General features: G+C 55.9%; 8 protein-coding genes and 1 non-coding gene across 9 annotated transcripts; 5 read left to right on the forward strand and 4 right to left on the reverse strand.

Moving 5' to 3' along the window:
- Window positions 1-4: 4 nt before the first annotated feature.
- ASPACDRAFT_1863643 (carotenoid oxygenase family protein) lies at window positions 5-1,679 on the forward strand (the record flags this gene model as incomplete). The annotated part of the gene is given in 3 exon segments (XM_020197822.1): window positions 5-193; window positions 246-369; window positions 389-1,679. 3 exon segments carry the CDS (start codon window positions 5-7, stop codon window positions 1,639-1,641), a joined length of 1,566 nt encoding a protein of 521 aa, XP_020060328.1. The 3' UTR covers window positions 1,642-1,679.
- Window positions 1,680-1,855: 176 nt separating this feature from the next.
- On the reverse strand, window positions 1,856-2,654 carry dppIV (prolyl dipeptidyl peptidase DppIV; the record flags this gene model as incomplete). The annotated part of the gene is made up of 2 exons (XM_020200617.1): window positions 1,856-2,506; window positions 2,571-2,654. The coding sequence occupies 2 exons, from the start codon at window positions 2,652-2,654 to the stop codon at window positions 1,856-1,858; spliced, it is 735 nt and encodes a 244-aa protein (XP_020060329.1).
- A 229-nt stretch (window positions 2,655-2,883) lies between these two features.
- Window positions 2,884-2,954, forward strand: ASPACDRAFT_t47. Its single transcript has one exon. It is a non-coding gene; the product is annotated as a tRNA-Gly (tRNA).
- A 312-nt stretch (window positions 2,955-3,266) lies between these two features.
- Window positions 3,267-4,802, reverse strand: ASPACDRAFT_112221 (uncharacterized protein). Its single transcript, XM_020195628.1, has 5 exons — window positions 4,389-4,802; window positions 4,238-4,332; window positions 3,802-4,167; window positions 3,598-3,738; window positions 3,267-3,532 (listed from the first exon to the last, which is right to left on the reverse strand). The coding sequence occupies exons 1-5, from the start codon at window positions 4,768-4,770 to the stop codon at window positions 3,491-3,493; spliced, it is 1,026 nt and encodes a 341-aa protein (XP_020060330.1). The 5' UTR covers window positions 4,771-4,802; the 3' UTR covers window positions 3,267-3,490.
- Window positions 4,803-5,377: 575 nt separating this feature from the next.
- On the forward strand, window positions 5,378-5,965 carry ASPACDRAFT_1852908 (uncharacterized protein; the record flags this gene model as incomplete). Its single annotated transcript, XM_020197277.1, has 1 exon — window positions 5,378-5,965. The coding sequence occupies one exon, from the start codon at window positions 5,378-5,380 to the stop codon at window positions 5,963-5,965; it is 588 nt and encodes a 195-aa protein (XP_020060331.1).
- Window positions 5,910-7,244, forward strand: ASPACDRAFT_112222 (uncharacterized protein). The gene has a single exon (XM_020195629.1). The coding sequence runs from the start codon at window positions 6,120-6,122 to the stop codon at window positions 7,203-7,205; it is 1,086 nt and encodes a 361-aa protein (XP_020060332.1). The 5' UTR covers window positions 5,910-6,119; the 3' UTR covers window positions 7,206-7,244.
- A 488-nt stretch (window positions 7,245-7,732) lies between these two features.
- On the reverse strand, window positions 7,733-9,313 carry ASPACDRAFT_1863646 (uncharacterized protein; the record flags this gene model as incomplete). Its single annotated transcript, XM_020197823.1, has 1 exon — window positions 7,733-9,313. One exon carries the CDS (start codon window positions 9,311-9,313, stop codon window positions 7,745-7,747), a length of 1,569 nt encoding a protein of 522 aa, XP_020060333.1. The 3' UTR covers window positions 7,733-7,744.
- Window positions 9,314-11,293: 1,980 nt separating this feature from the next.
- Window positions 11,294-13,817, forward strand: ASPACDRAFT_39609 (uncharacterized protein; the record flags this gene model as incomplete). The annotated part of the gene is made up of 2 exons (XM_020200618.1): window positions 11,294-11,431; window positions 11,490-13,817. The coding sequence occupies 2 exons, from the start codon at window positions 11,294-11,296 to the stop codon at window positions 13,815-13,817; spliced, it is 2,466 nt and encodes an 821-aa protein (XP_020060334.1).
- A 141-nt stretch (window positions 13,818-13,958) lies between these two features.
- On the reverse strand, window positions 13,959-14,345 carry ASPACDRAFT_39610 (uncharacterized protein; the record flags this gene model as incomplete). The annotated part of the gene is made up of 1 exon (XM_020200619.1): window positions 13,959-14,345. One exon carries the CDS (start codon window positions 14,343-14,345, stop codon window positions 13,959-13,961), a length of 387 nt encoding a protein of 128 aa, XP_020060335.1.
- Between the last annotated feature and the right edge of the window lie 1,548 nt (window positions 14,346-15,893).

Consider the following 15,893-nt stretch of genomic DNA (forward strand, 5'->3'; position numbering starts at 1 on the left):
GGCCATGGCAAACTCCGAAGTCAGGACGGCCTTCCCCGATCGCCCCCAGTTCTCCGGGTTCATGAAGCCTTGTCGGATGGAAGGGGAGGTGTCCCGATTGGAGATTCTGGGAGAACTCCCCAAGGAGATCGACGGGGTGTTCTACCGCGTGATGCCCGATCCGCAACTGCCTCCATTTATTGAGAATGACCCGGTAAGTCCGGACTTTCCTGAAATAAAAGCCAGAACTGACTTCCCCGGAACAGTGGTTCAATGGCGATGGCAACGTGTCCGCCTTTCGGTTCAAGGACGGCAAGGTCTCGTACAAGCAGCGCTATGTGCGGACCGAGAAGTTCGTGCGCGAGCGAGAGGCGGGACGAGCTTTGATCGGTAAGCCCTTCAATCTGAGCGTCGCAGCACGGAATCTATCTTGATCTCAACCTAATCCCATCCAAACTGCCAGGCAAATACCGCAACAAATTCACCGACGCAGTGGAATTCCAAGTCCGCAGCACCGCCAACACGAACATCGTCCACTTCAACGGGCAGCTACTCGCCCTGAAGGAGGACTCACCCCCGTACGCCATGGACCCAATCACCCTAGCGACCAAGGGCCTCTACGACTTCGAGGGCCAGCTCCCCAGCGTGACCTTCACCGCACATCCCAAATTGGATCCCCGGACGGACGAGATGGTCTGCTTCGGGTACGAGGCGCGCGGGGACGGCACGCCGGACGTGTGCTACTACAGCATTAGCCCGGATGGACGATTCACCGAGACGGTGTGGCTGGTGGCGCCCGTGGTGGCGATGATCCACGACTTCGCCGTCACCGAGAATTGGGTGGTCTTCCCGCTGATCCCGCAGCTGTGCGACCTGGAGCGGATGCAGCAGGGCGGCGAGCACTGGGAATGGAGCCCGGAGACCCCGCTGTACCTGGGGGTGCTGCCGCGGCGGGGCGCGCAACCCGCCGACGTGAGGTGGTTCCGCTACCGGAATGCCTTCCCGGGCCACGTCGCCAACGCCTTCGAGGACCCCGACGACGGCAGGCTGCACGTCGACCTGGGCCTCAGCGAGAAGAACGTCTTCTTCTGGTGGCCCGACGCCGCCGGGAACGCCCCGGAGCCCAGCACTATCTCCTCGCAGCTCGTGCGCTTCACCATCAACCCTTCCACTGCCACTGGGTCTGATGTAAACCTCGACCTCCCCGCCCCGCGCATCCTTCAGGCCGACAACTCGGAATTCTACCGCATCGACGACCGCTTCGCCATGCAAGCCTACCGCCACTGCTTCTTCGATCTGATGGACCCCGCCCGCGGCACCGACTTCGCGCGCATCGGCCCCAAGCTCGGCGGCGGCGCCCCCTTGTACAACTCGCTGGCGCACTATGATAACCACACCGGCAAGACGGAGGTGTACTTCCCTGGGCCCGTGCATATGGTCCAGGAGCCCGTGTTTATTCCGCGCGAGGGGTCGATCGTCGAGGGGGATGGGTATGTGTTGGCCCTGGTCAGCAACTATGATACCATGGCTAGTGAGCTGCATCTCCTCGATACCGAGGATTTCACGCGCGCCAAGGCCAAGATCTTGCTCCCTGTGCGGCTGCGCCAGGGCTTGCATGGGAGCTGGGTTGATGGCAAGGATGTTCCGTTGCCGGTGGCGTAGGGTTGGGAAATTGGTTGTGGAGGAGGTCTTGTATTGTGTATAGCACTGGAATTATTGTATTGTATAATTATCGCTCAATGGTCTTTCTGATTACGTAGCTTGCAACTTGCAGCGGATTGGTCCTATTCATTCCTAGTAGAACCAGTAGGGGGTGAGTCAATGGACCTTTAATGATAATACCACTCGTTGCATGTAGACTACCAGGTACAGTACACTACACCGCTACCCCCCTCCGACTCCACCCATGCTTCTCCCCCTCCTCCTCCCCCCCCGCATCCTCTCCCCAAACAACCGGCTCGCCAACTGCTTGTACAGAAACACATTCCCCCTCATGATGATTAACATTATGATCCGAGTCCGTGAACCACTGCACCTGCACCTTCTCCGGGGACACCCTATCGCCGACCAACAAGTCCACCAGGGCCGCCGAATTCTGAAAGTGCACGTTGTCGTCCCCCGTGCCGTGCTGAATGAGAACCCCGCCGCGGGCGCTTCGGAACCCGGCCGTCCGCCGCACCGCGCTGGCCGCATAGCCCTCCGCGTTCTCCGCCATCGTCTTCATGTATCGCTTCGTGTACATCGAGTCGTAGAACCGCCGGTCCGCCACCGGTACCGTGATCAGTTCCAGCGAGAAGACGCTGCTGTCGTCCTGTTCAATGACCTTGGCCGTCAGGTAGCCGCCGAAGCTCCCCCCCCCTTTCCCCCAGATCGCGATGCGGATCTGGTCGACATAGGGCAGCGCGGCGGCCTGCTGGGCGGCGTAGATCTGATCCGCCGCTTCCAGAAGCCCCAAGCGCTTAGAGACCTGTGTGCGGGATGCACGCCCCTTGTAGCCTGTGCCGCGGTTGTCGACTCCAGGTGATATCTTCGAGCTCCGGGTCAGGGGCGATGTAGGCGTTGAAACCCAGGGACTGCCATGTTTTGCTGACCTGCTGCGCGCCGGGGCCGCCGTAGGGGGTGAATAGAATGGGGTATCTCTTGGTCGGATCGAAATTCGCTGGCAGTCGTTGCATGACGTTCAGGGTTTCGTTTGTGGTGCTGTTACGGATGGATAGTTCGAAGCATCAACTGGTCTGTAAAAGAATAGTTGCTAAAATAGTGAAGTCGCGGACAGAGATGTTCCCTCAAAACCTGGGAAGTATACTGACTGCCTGATGTGGATGATGGATGAGCGGCAGGTTTTGCACTATATATTTTTTCTTGGTCTATGAGACTTTATTTGCCAACATATGACATCAAGTAGCATCATTGGTCTAGTGGTAGAATTCATCGTTGCCATCGATGAGGCCCGTGTTCGATTCACGGATGATGCACTCCGATTTCTTTTTTTCTTTTTCCTCTTTTTTGCTCGGTCTGCGACCGGCCGATTTACCTGTGTGTTTCAATAATTATCCCAAAGCACTCCAAGCGGCATCATTTGCGTTGCGACTCTTTCCTCTGCCCTTGGCAGTGCAAGACATCCTTCTATAGTTATTCCCTTCCGTCCGTTCCAGGTTCACGTATAGATCCTCGCAGGCAAATCTTCCCCGGACCTTTGTTCCCAGAGATAAGATTCAACACATACCATGGTAGGCTATTGCGTCAAAATATAGTTCAAAGAGAAACCAAAAAACACTAAAAAGCTAACCTGCACAAATATGACACTGCCAGACAAAATCAAATCAAATCTGTCTATGATCTTGAGCTCAAGAGACCTATTTTCTCACATCTGACCTTTCTAACACCAACCCTGTCCTGAGGATTTCCCAACAAAACTACACAGCATGCTAACCAGGCACACTGAAAATACCCTCCTCTAAGAACAGAAGTGAGAATGATAAAAAAGAGCAAGAAATTATGAAAAGCACCATCATACTGTATATACATCTTTGACTGTCATATTACACACTGCCTGCACGCAGAGTCAACAACAACGCCAATTCAAGACAGACGCTAGATAGAGGGGATATTTCATACCTGTCGTCTCAAGGCAAAATCACCATAGATGCTGCGCCAGATATCTCGCGCGCGACAGTCATCACGGATACTCGTTTGGGGGTCCAGATCACACGTCGGCTGATTCGCCTCGATGATACTAGTGTTGGCTCGGAACCACGGCTACATCCAAGGAAAAACCCCCGTGAGTTGCTTTCTATGTGCCCTGGGATTCAGCATACATACCTTGGGAAGAGGCCAGTCGGAGAAATGCAGGAACTTTGTCTGATTGAAGACCTCGACCGGGTCCCAGGAGTCCTGCGAATCGCCGAGACAGGCGGTATGGTCTTTGGCACGAAACTCGCCGGTGAGGAGGTAATAAGGCCGGTGGGGGAGATCCCCCGCGCGGCCCTGGTACAGCTTGTTGACGATCTCCATGTCGAATTCGTTCGGCCCGGCGTCGGCGATCGCTCGTTGGATGCGGCCGAACTCGGACGCAGAGGGCTCGATTAATGCGATTAGAGTGCTCATCGTCCGGCTCGCGGGACTGAGCCAGTAGGCCCGGGGGAGGACCACGGGCGATGGCGGGAGCAGGAACAGTTCATCCAAAGACTATAGGGCTACTGTGAGCGCCTTCTCCCCTACCCTAATTTGCGGGTTCGGATAAAACAACAAGGCTTACCTGGAGAAGAGTCGAGTCGGAGTCCAGGCTCAAGACGCGATCGTACTGGGTTTGATTGAAGGCTAGTAGCTTGGTGTAGCTGTCTGCCCAGGTCTCTGGAATGCGCTTGCTGTCAGCTGTGGGAAAGTCACCGGTCGGATGGGTGGTTTACTGTCGACGCCCTTCCGGTGCTGAAGCTCGACTGGGACCAGCTTGACCCTATACTCATCGCGGGCTTCGCGGAGCAATTTCGCAACCCTGGAGTTGTCGTCGGTGGAGAAGTCCGATGAATACATCAGCAGGCGATCGGCTCGACTGCCTAGGCGATGCAAGGTCTCAAACAACATCACCGAGTTGCAGAGGTACGCTCGGTGGGTAGCATATTGGGTGTAGGCGAATCGGGACCAGTCGATCTGGGGAGCCGAGGTGTAGCCACCAAGAGGGATGAACTGGAACGAGGGTGGGAAATCACTCAGGCAGAGCTGCCACAGAACCGCGAAAGAGAAGCAGCACACCAAGACGGTCCGGACTGCCCTGAACGTTTTTACTTGCATGTCAGAGCTGCTTTCATGGACATCGGGGTGGGATACTCAGGATGAGCGACTTACCTTACACAGAGTCGGGTATGGGATAAATACCCAGTAGAGGAACGAGCAGCTGGAATTGAAAGGGTCCAGGGCTCACAGGGTTGGGCGGCAACTCGACCTATTGAATCGTCGCGAACTCCAGGGTCTCTTTTATCCACACCCGGCTCGGAAAAGCCGCGCCGTTTTAGCGTCCTGTCAGCGCTCATAAGAGTTTCAGATATAGTAGAGTACAGCACCAATCTCTTCTAGAGAGACCATACAATTATAGACCTTCTTGCAGAGCGCGTACATGCAGTCGATGAATGGCCGCATACTCATCTCATTCTAGAGCCTTGTCAATACGATCCAATGTTTGATGTGTGGAAGCGCTTATCTTCACTATTTCATACATAACAAAGAATTGAAGCCCCAGCCTCGACTCCGCTCTTTCCTACCCTCACCCTAAACCCCCTCGCTCTTTCGCCATAAGCAAAAGGCCCAGCCGTTCAAGATCCCAGTGAGATCGTACAGACCTTTCTTACGATTTACTCTTTCCTATCCCGTTCTGAAGTTCTGAATAAACGATCCCACACTCATGGTCTCCTCTATTTTTCTTCTGGTAAGCATTTGGATTGCTTCGATCATTGCCCATGCAGCAACACCTTTCACCGTGCCTTGGACGGGCCAGACATACGGCCCGGATGGTCCCTGGCAAGCTGTCCAGGTCAAAATCGGCAGCGACCGGCAAAAGATAGCTCTCTACCCCGGAGGAGCCTGGCAGAGCTACATCCTCCTCTCCTCAACTTGCTCTAATACTTCAATATCATCCTACTGCTATGCTAACCGGGCGGGTGTCTTCGACAAACTGACCTCCACCACGTATGACGACACGGCCATCCGGCTGACCATCAACGATGGAACATGGGGACCGCTACACTTTGGCGCTGCCACCGACAACCCCATCTACGGCACCGCCAAGTGGGCTCTCGATTCGATCGATATCTCGGGCGTCGTGGTCCCGTACGTCAGTTTGAACGTGGTGGACCAGGGGTACCAGATATACCCGGATGGGACCAATTACCCTCTCGAGCTTGGAGTCCTCTCCCTGGGAGCCCCCAGTTTACAACAGCAGTTCGCAAACCGAGGACAGCCCACCATCAACGGCACTTTTTTCGACAGTTAGCTGTTCACCTCCGGTGGCGGTCAGGCGATCCCGTCCTACTCGTACGGGATGCATATCGGCACGCCCACGTACAACCTGGCGGGATCCTTGCTGCTGGGCGGGTACGATCAATCCCGCGTACTGGGGGACGTCTCGTCCCAGCCATATTCCGATGATGGAGGGTTCCCGATCAAGCTTCGTGACATCAGTCTCGGAGTGGTCCGCGGAGGCTCGCCGTGGTCTTCCGCAACCACGAACAGCACTACAAACAACAACCCCACAGGCCTTCTCGCCGCCGGCAACTCCTCAATTTACCTCCAACGGAATAACCGTCTACTCCAGCCCCGGGGACCCCTACATCTACCTCCCCCAAAGCACCTGCGACGCCATCGCCGCCCACCTCCCCGTCACCTACCAGAGCACCCACGGCCTCTACATCTGGAACACCTCAACCCCCGCTTACCGCAGCATCATCACCTCACCCAGCTACCTAGCCTTCACCTTCGCCAAGGACAACTCCAACCGCGCCAACATCACCATCAAGATTCCCTTCGCCGTGCTGAACCTCACCCTAACCCCACCCTTGGTCGCCCAACCGACCCCCTACTTCCCCTGCCGGGGCACCACCACCGCCGGGGCTGTCTATGCCCTCGGCCGCGCCTTTCTGCAGGCCGCCTTCGTCGGAGTCAACTGGGGCGATAGCGGCAGTGGCACGGGCAATTGGTTCCTGGCGCAGGCACCCGGCCCCAATCTGCAGACGCCATCGACCACCGTTATCCAGCCCGAGGATACTACTGTCCTTGGGTCGGACAATGATTGGGAGGATAGTTGGTCCGGAGTGTGGACGGCGCTCCCGATTGCGACTGTTGCCACTTCCGCTTCCGCTTCGACGACGAATACCACCACGAATGGACGTTCATCTTGTAAGGATTGCAGCACTGAGATACTGTCGACAGGTGCTAAGATAGGGATTGGCGTCGCCTGCGGCTCGGTAAGTATAGGTGCGACCGTCTTATGCACGCTGTGGTGCGTCACTCGTCGTCGTCGTGCCTCTCTTGATAAGGTGGGTAGTGGTGGAGGCGGCAAGGAGTGGCCGGATTCGACGCAGGGTCCGAACTGGGCGGGTTATGAGTTTACGAGTACCCTTAGTGATAGTAGGGCCGGTGGCGGTGGTGGTGGATGGCCAGCGGGTCGGTCGCGGGCTAAACCCCCTGTCGAGCTTGGCGTATATCGTAATGAAGGACCGCATGAGATGGGATAGAATACAGAATCACGGTTTCATCTTGGGATGCTATCTTCGGTGCAGCTTTTTCATGCAAATATGCTCTTTGTCTTGAGAACCTTACTCAAGAGGGGCTTGGTGGGTGGCGCTGGTCATGGTCTTCCTGCTGCGGGGTTGTAGATTTCCTGTTCCAATGCCGAATCAAATCGCGGAGTCAATCTTTGTCATTGTTCAGGGCCTTGCTTGGTACTCCGAATGGCGGCAGGGGACAATAAGTTCCCTGTTTACATCCCTATCTACATATTATCTTGCAGGGAGAGAGTTGCGAACCCAGAAACTTGTCAGGGGACTCGGTTGATTGCCGAGCCATGGTTCAAGGGAACCAACCACCCCTGGGTTTGACATTTACCGTACCACGTTGGTACCAGGCGGCTGAACACTATGAACAGCTGCACTTCTCTCCTTCGATATTGCGGACAAATGCTTAGTCGCATTATTCTTGATCAAATTATGCCCGATTAAATAGATACTCGATTAAGTCGATGCTCGAACCCGGAACTGATCGCCAGGACACAAAATCAAAACCATTGCCGCAGCGGTTCCTCGCAAGCATACGATCCCGCCTCCCGTACATCACCACCCTTGTACATCGAAACCAGAGGCCACGGACACAGCGACCGCGTCCGCCCATCCGCCGCCTGCGCGTGCAGCGTCGCCGGCGCCACCCCACCTTCCACCCACGCGACGACCTGCGCCAACGGGTCCACGGGCACGGGGCCCTCGCCCCCGGAACAATGATGCACGCCCGGGGCCGGGAAGAAGCGATAGAAGTCGCGCACCGCCGGGTCCCGCGCCTGCACCTGCCGGTAATAGTGCTCGGTGCCCTTGGGGAAGATCAGCGGGTCGGCCAGCCCATGCCACGTGAGCAGTTTCCCGCCGGCGGATCGGAAGGCGGAGAGGTCCGGGTCGTCGGTGCCGATGATCGCGTTGTATCCGGCGATGGAGCGGGCGAGGATGCCGTCCAGGTCGGCGTGGTCGAGGGTGCTCAGGTCGAAGGCCGGGTCTTGCAGGACGAAGCGCCGGATCCAGTCGGAGGAGATGGCGAAAGGGGAGCCCGTACAGTTGGCTGGGGAGGTGCAGGTGGTGGCGGCGAGGCTGCTGCTGCCCATGGAGAGCGGGGCGCCGCGCTCGAGACCGTACCACTGGAACGTGCCGTTGGAAGACCGCATTCCGGTCCAGATCAGCGAGACAGCTAGCGCTGCGGGTTGGGTGACGGTCACGCTGGTGCCGTTGCATGCGATGGTTCGGTTGACTAAGGTGAGAGGGTCGAAGGTGCAGAGGTCGGGAGCTGAGATCACGCCGTCGGTGACACCGTCGAGGGCGTCGCAGGCGGTGATGGCGGCGGCGGTGATGGCGTCGGTCACGCACGTCGGCGGGGGTGACGGGAGCTGATTCATGACGAACTGCGGCCAGTATTCCGCCACCAGGAAGGTGGGCCAGTTGATGGCGGGGGCCGCAGCCATGATTCCGTTGTAGGCCGTGGGATACCGCTGCGCGAGCATGAGTCCTTGTCTGCCGCCGGTGGAGCAGCCGTTCCAGTACGAGCGGTTTGGGCCGTAGCCGTAGAAGCTGTGGCTGATTTGTTTGCCGATGACGGCCGCATCGTTCAACGCAACGTAGGCGAAGTCGTCGAGAAGGGCCATGTTCACTTGGTCGGATGCATCCAGTGACCAGGCGGCGGAGTTTTGAGAGACGAGCCCGTGGCCACCGTCTGTGGCTACAACGGTATAGTTGAGGCCGACCGCTTCTGCTAGAACCGAGTCGTCGTGACGCATTGCATAGCCGCCACCCCCGGAGCCCTGAAGCCGGCCGTTCCAGCTCGAGAGGGGAAGCCAGACAGTGGTGTGAATAGCGTCATTCTTTCCGGGATGGGTGTATGTGACGGTCACATTGCAGAAGCTCAACGTGGTATGGCCGTTCTGGTAGCCAGTGACTGGAATGGCAGTCAGCTGTAACAGCTGCCCATCAGGGATCGAGGGTTGGGCGATGCCGGCTACCGAGCAGTTCCCCGCATTCACTGCCGCAGCACCCAAAAGAGTTGCCGCAACGGCAGCCGAGGTTAAGCACCGGAGCTTGGGCAGGACCATCCTGGTAGAGAGAGTGAGGCGCTGGACTGTGACAAGCGTCTGTTGTGTTCCATAAGACTGGACATCAGCAATGCTTTATACTGAGTCCTGAGTCCGGATTTTCCAGATTTCTGCCTCGTTCGAGCCCGCGTGGAAATCCAAGAGACATCCTGGTGGATCAGCGGCATCACACGCAGCCCGTTCGCGTAGGAACTGAATCGCCAGGAAAAATATCCGCAGATACCAGTGTCCGTGCCATGGCGCGGGTAGCGGAGTGCGGTTTGATACGTTCCCTGATTAGGCAAATTCCCTTGTTGTGGAGGAACTCAGAGTATAGATCGACATGGACGGCAGCTCGATCGGGAGTTCGTCGGTGGAGTCGATCGGGACCCACCGCTGCTGGGCCATATGGCACTGGAGCCCGCTAAGAGCTGCCCGGAGATCGTAATTCAAATCAGAGAATAGGAGGCTCTGAGGACCTTGGATATTGGATATTAGGGAAGCCATCGAGAGGAGGATGTCTGAAGAATTGATCTTATGGTGCTTGCGAGCGGCCGACATTTGTGTTGGAGGCATTCATAAGCCCAGACGGGCTCTGTAAGAGCAGGATACGGTCATCAGAAGCAGATGCCATGTTCGCGCTGTCGATCTACTATGGAGAAGACCTCCCAGCAAGTAGCGTGTCTCGGATTGGGGTACCCAACCGAAAAAAAGCTCTTGTTCGCTATTCCACGCAGCCCAGTCCATCGATCGCTGGAATGCAATTGATAGGTCAGCAGGATAAAATCCGTTTAGTCAGTGCGATCATTTCGATCCTAGTCCCAGGGCAGCTAGATTAACACTGAAGATAGACTATCATGCAAGTCATATCTGTATTAGAAATCAGCTCGGCAAGCCACCTAGGGGGCATGAAAACGAGAGGTCAATCATATTCATCGACTGCATCGATTCCTGTTTCGTGTTGCGCTTAAGCTTCGGGTGATACTTACGGAAAAGGATTCCACAATCGATGCTCTAAATACATTGTGCTACAGTGGCACAGGTTCTTCGCATCGACTCGATTTGCGGCCTGCTTGACGGTGAGAAAGATCTGCATTTGCTTGGAATGGGTGTTTGCGCCGAACGGTGGGGGGGTGGATCGGATCGCTACAACATTTGCATTACTACCCCTCGTCCATCTAGCTAGGGAGAATCCTAAGAAGCTTTACACAGCATCATGCAGAGTAGCCTCGAAAGAGCAATTGCGGGCACACTTCAATGGCTTTTGGAAAGTATGAGGATTTAGCTGAGCCAGTCGGGTGGTGGGGGAAGCACATACAAGAAAAATAAACTCTCGGATGAGAACCTCAACTTTGGCACGGAAAGGTCCCGAAAGTCTCTCAGTCCATGTTTAGATCACATGACAGAAGTGCACATGTGCTTCACAGTTCGAATCCGCCCGAGGCACCTTTTGGTTTTGAGATTGATCATCGTTTGTCTCCTTGTGCTGAGCAATTTGCTTTCCCTAAATCGATTCATAGCGTCTACTACTTTACTATGAGGGTGAGCGAATACCATCCAGAGTGGAGTTCACATGGTGTTTCTCTAGAGGCGGTTGAAGTAGTCATATTATCCGGAACGTAGCCTTCAAGGTTACTAGTCGCGATGCTAAGCCCCAATAGTTCGATTAGAGGCTAACAAATGACTCACACAGCCAATCATGATAGAATCAAAGCCGCGCTAGTCTTTAGATTTATAAGCGAGGAGAGCTTGCACCAATCATGTTTGTCGCGACACAAGGCGCAGCTTGGAGCTGGGCTCAGCTATCCATGCATGCTGCCTGATGTGTTGCCTATTAGGGGCTGCTGTGCGGAGTATAAGTACTGTACAGAGTAGTCTACCTACATCCTTGCCACCATCATCTCTTTCCTTTTCATTAATATCTTCTCTCGCTTCACGGCATCAATTCTATCGACAAAGCGGATTTTGTTTTCCGTAGAAAAAAAAGAAGACACAAGCAAGATGTCCGACCATACCACCACCACCACCACCACCACAGACAACACAACCGAGATCCTCCTCACCTCCCTCCCCACCAAAAGCGTCACCTTCCAGCCAACCCGCGCCACTATCGTCCGCGAGATCCCCGTCACGATCCACGTAAGTCGCGTCCCATCCCCTTTTCTCTGATGATCTAGATGACTGACAGGGGGGAAAGCCCGGTCCCAACACCCTAACCATCCACGGCCTCGACCCCCAAGCAGACTTCGATTCGATCCGCATCGAGGGCTCGGGTCCCGCTTGCGTAACGGATTTCCAGACGGAGGTAGTCAAGTCGCGGCTCTATGCTTTGGAGGCGAACGAAGGGGAACAAAATGAAAGTAGTAGTGATTCGTCTTCATCCGAGGATGACGAGGCAGACGACGAGCCCGAGGAGCTTCGACTCGTGAGGGCGGAGCTGCGCACGGCGAAGGAGAAGGCGGCGTTGGCGGGGATCCGGAGGGATGTCGCGGGAAGTTTGATTGATTTCTTGCAGGAGCAGAAAAGAGGATCGGTTTTTCCAACGGCTGGAGCCGGGTTTGGGAGACCGCAGCAGCAGCAGCAGCAGCAACAACAGGTGGAAGTGTATAAGGTCGGGGAGTTCATGGATCTGTTTAATGCGCGGGGGAAGGAGGAAGGGGAGAAGCACTATCGTGCCCTTGTTGAAGTGGAGGAGGCGGAGGAGGAGGTGGCGAGGTTGATGGGCAAGGTGCAGAAGGTGGAGAAGAGAGTATTCAAGGAAAAGAGGAAGAAGGAGGCGGTGCGGGAGAAGGAGAGGCAGGTCCGCAGGAAGGAGAAGATGCAGAGAAAGGAGAGGAAGGAAAGGCTCGAGAAGGAGCAGAAGTCGTTTCGGAAGAATAGGGTCGGAGAGGTGGTCGTTCATCTGGATGGCGAGTCTTCTTTCGCTGATGGTGATGCTGATGTTGGGGAAGGCAAGAAACAAGGCGACAACAACGTCATGCTCCGGTTGAGTTATGTCGTCGCTGGACCCAGCTGGGTCCCACGGTATGATCTGAGTATCAACACGCCGGCCTCCTCGGCCAAGATGGTCTATCGGGCCGAGTTTCGTAATGCGTGCTCGGAGACGTGGCGCGATGCCCGCGTAACCCTGTCCACCTCGCAGGCCTCGTTTTCCGGGCTGGGAGAGCGCATTCCCTCGCTCCAGGCGTGGCAGTTGATGGTCCAAGCGGACAACAACAATAGGAACCAGGAGCAGACCTCCTGGGAGAACATTCTGCGTAGCAAGCCTGAGCAACGCCATCTTATGTCAGTGCAGACCCTCCACAAGCCGCTTTTCCAGCAGCAGCAGCAGCAGCAGCAGCAGCAGCAGCAGCAGCCGCGGAACGCATCTGTGTTTGGGCCCAATCATGTTGTTGCAGCGGCTGCGTCCAGACCCTCTGGTAATGCTGCACCAGCTGCTCCTCCGCAACAAGTTCAGGGCGGGTTGTTCGGACAAGCAGCAGCCCCTCCACCACCCCCACCCCCACCCCCGGCCCGGCAGTCTGGGGGGGCTCTATTTGGTGGACTACCACCAACCACCACAAGCGGTCCTTTGTTCGGTGCGCCAGCCAACCCACCGCCAACCGGCACCAGTGGTCCTCAATCTGGCGGATTCGGACGATCCACGAGTGGAGGGCTGTTTGGAAGTGTTCCCAGGCCTTCGCAAGCTCAGCCTACGGCGCTGATGAGTACAGCGACAACATTCATGCAACCATTTTCTCGATCCGGGGATGCAGACGAGGTCAATGATCCCACCGAAGAACCCAAGCCTTCCTTCGGATCACCACCATTAAAAGCCATTCCAGACCTGGAACACCAAGAATCTTTCCAGCAAGATTACGGCCTCACAACCACATACGACCTCCCCGGTCATCGCACCGTCATCCCATCCCTCGTGGCCCGACGCCACCTCCTCGCCGACCTCCACCTCGACTCCGTCACCCTATCCTACACCATCGTTCCCAAGCAACGCGCCGCCGCCTTCCTTCAGGCCAAGATCCAGAACTCCTCCGCGTCCGTGAGCCTCCTCCGCGGGAAAGTCGGCATCACTATCGACGGGACCTTCCTGGGGACCGCGGACCTGCCGAGCTGCGGGCCGAAGAAATCGTTCACCTTGCCTCTGGGCGTGGATCCACTGATCCAGGTCACGTACGGGCGGCCGACGGTGCGGCGCACAACGGGCAGTGGGGGCTTGTTCTCCCAGAAGGAAGAGGCGGCGGTGTTCCGCCGGACGTGCCGGGTCAAGAACACGCGGAGCAACGCCGTCGAGGTGGCGGTCGTCGATCAGGTGCCCGTCAGCGACGATGAGCGGTTGAAGATGCAGATCCTGGAGCCCAAGGGACTCGTCCGGGAAGGGGATGATGCGCAGATGAAGGAGGGGACAGTGCATCTGGGAAAGGCCGGGGAAGTCAAGTGGGTGGTCAAGTTGGCGCCTGGGAAGGAGGTGAAATTGGTGTTGGTGTATGAGGCCAGGGTGCCGGCAGGGAGTGAGGTCAGTGAGGTGTGAATGATTTCTCATCTCTCTTCAAACAGATATTCTGGCGCGGAGCTTTGTCGAGGCTCAGTCTGCTTTATGGTTAGTTATCATCTATCAGATAGCATCATTCGGAAACATCAATCACAAACCAAGTTAAGAATTAGAAACTCCTCAACCACGTAGCCTCTTTCCGACAGTTGGATTGGTGAACTCCATAGATTCAAACGAAATCACCACTCCCAACTCCCCGGCATCTTCCTCTTCCCCTCCTCCTCCTCCTCCTCCTCCCCCCTCCTGGGCTTTCTTCTCCGAAGACACCTCCTCGGCAGCCTCCCCCCACCTCTCGCGCCAAACGGCCAGCTCCTCCCGCCAGAGATCCCGTACGCAGGGGTCACACGAGCTGCCACAGCACTCGCCCAGCCCCGGCGGCGGTGGGGGATCGTTGTAGTCGCGCTCCGCCGCGCGGAGGAGCTGCTTGGCGCGCGTTCCCGAGAGATGTTTGCGGGCGCGGATGACCGTCGGCGTTTGCTCGGGCGTGTAGGCTGCTTGGGGAGACATCATTCTTGTAGCTTCCTCTGTTTCGAGATAGAGAGTCGAGTTGAAGAGTTGAAGTTATTTTAAGACTCAGTTCAATTGAGTTTTGAGAGCGATATAGATATATGTGCTTGTACATTTGCAGGACAGGGATTTTACCGATCTAGAGGGACTACGTAGGGAAGAGTCGGAGGGCCCGGTCGGGTGGGAACGGGGTGGGTTTGCCGGTTGAAGGTCTTATACTTGAGATTGTACTCATATGGTTCATTAGAAGTCGAATGATGATGCATCAGATAGATGATCATAATATCGTTGAGGATATGAGTAGCAAGATGCGATCTGTTTACATACAATTGACGAACTGTACTGTTGAGGGTGCAAAGTGTATGAGTGTAGGTAACCCGCAAGCGTTCGTTATCTTTCCGATTCGTAGCCGCCGCCATACCTTCTCTACATATACATGGACGTGACCCGAGGTCTAACAATCACCCGCTGGGCCGGCCAGCTTGGTGCCTGAGGATATAACTGTGGCTCCGAGACGGTATCCATACCAGACTTACACTTACCCTTACGCACGAAATACACGAAACACGCTGGCACTTCTCCCCAGCAACCTGAACCTCCGACCATCTATCCGCGGGCTCCTCCATGATGCAACGAAATCAACACAGGTATCATCCTCTGGACCCATAATGGATCGTCGTGCACATGTTTCAAAACCATCGCTGCGTTCTCTCCCCTCTTTTCCTTTGCCATTTTTCCCCCTCATCGACAGGTGGCAATCACAAGTATCTACACCTCCATCATAGTCAGACTTCTGCCCAGCTCTACGAGACGGAAGAACCCGGCTGGAATAGCTTCCTCAATCCCTGTCTGCGGCGGCTGCATGCTTAAATTGAAGGTCGGTTTGTCCGTTGGGTGGCAGCAGTTCAAAATCCCAGGCAAAAGCTCCCTCCCCCTGCTCGGTTACGTAAGGGACGCAGGGCGGCTGAGATCATATCTCGATCACCGCCAACCGCGTTTACTAGTGCCAACTTGGGCATGGTGCAGTAAGCATGGGTAAGAAATGTGAAAATTCTGAGAAAGGGGGAGGGAGGGAGAGATGGCGAAAAGATTGAAAGAGAGACTCCATCTGACTGTCCCCATTACTGGACAAGACTGCGAGGTATAAATATGAGAGCGTATCTCTCTTTCCTGGGGATGGAGTGCCGAAGGGGGAGGGGGGGTGGACGGGGGCTAACTACCCCGAGGTGGTGAGCGAAACCCGCGATCCGTCCACGACGGTATCTGCTGCTGCGTCGAATTGACCAGAGCAAAAAAAAAAAAAAAAACAAAGGCGTGCACTGCTACTGCTGGCACTAGTGCTGACCGTCATGGGATTTACCTCTCGATTGTTTTGTATTTTATTTCTTTGGTCGGAAGGGGGAGAAACAGCTGGGAGGATTTGTGACGTTTTTCGTCCCGAGGATTTAGTTTCTTTGGCTAGGGTTAGGGGGGGGACGATGGTGGGAAGCGGGAGTGCAGACGAGCTGACTTCTTCCACACCAAATTTGGCCGGTTTCTCTGATCTAT

The sequence above is a fragment of the Aspergillus aculeatus genome (genome assembly GCF_001890905.1).
Source record: "Aspergillus aculeatus ATCC 16872 unplaced genomic scaffold ASPACscaffold_2, whole genome shotgun sequence".
Taxonomy (NCBI): Eukaryota; Fungi; Ascomycota; class Eurotiomycetes; order Eurotiales; family Aspergillaceae; genus Aspergillus; species Aspergillus aculeatus.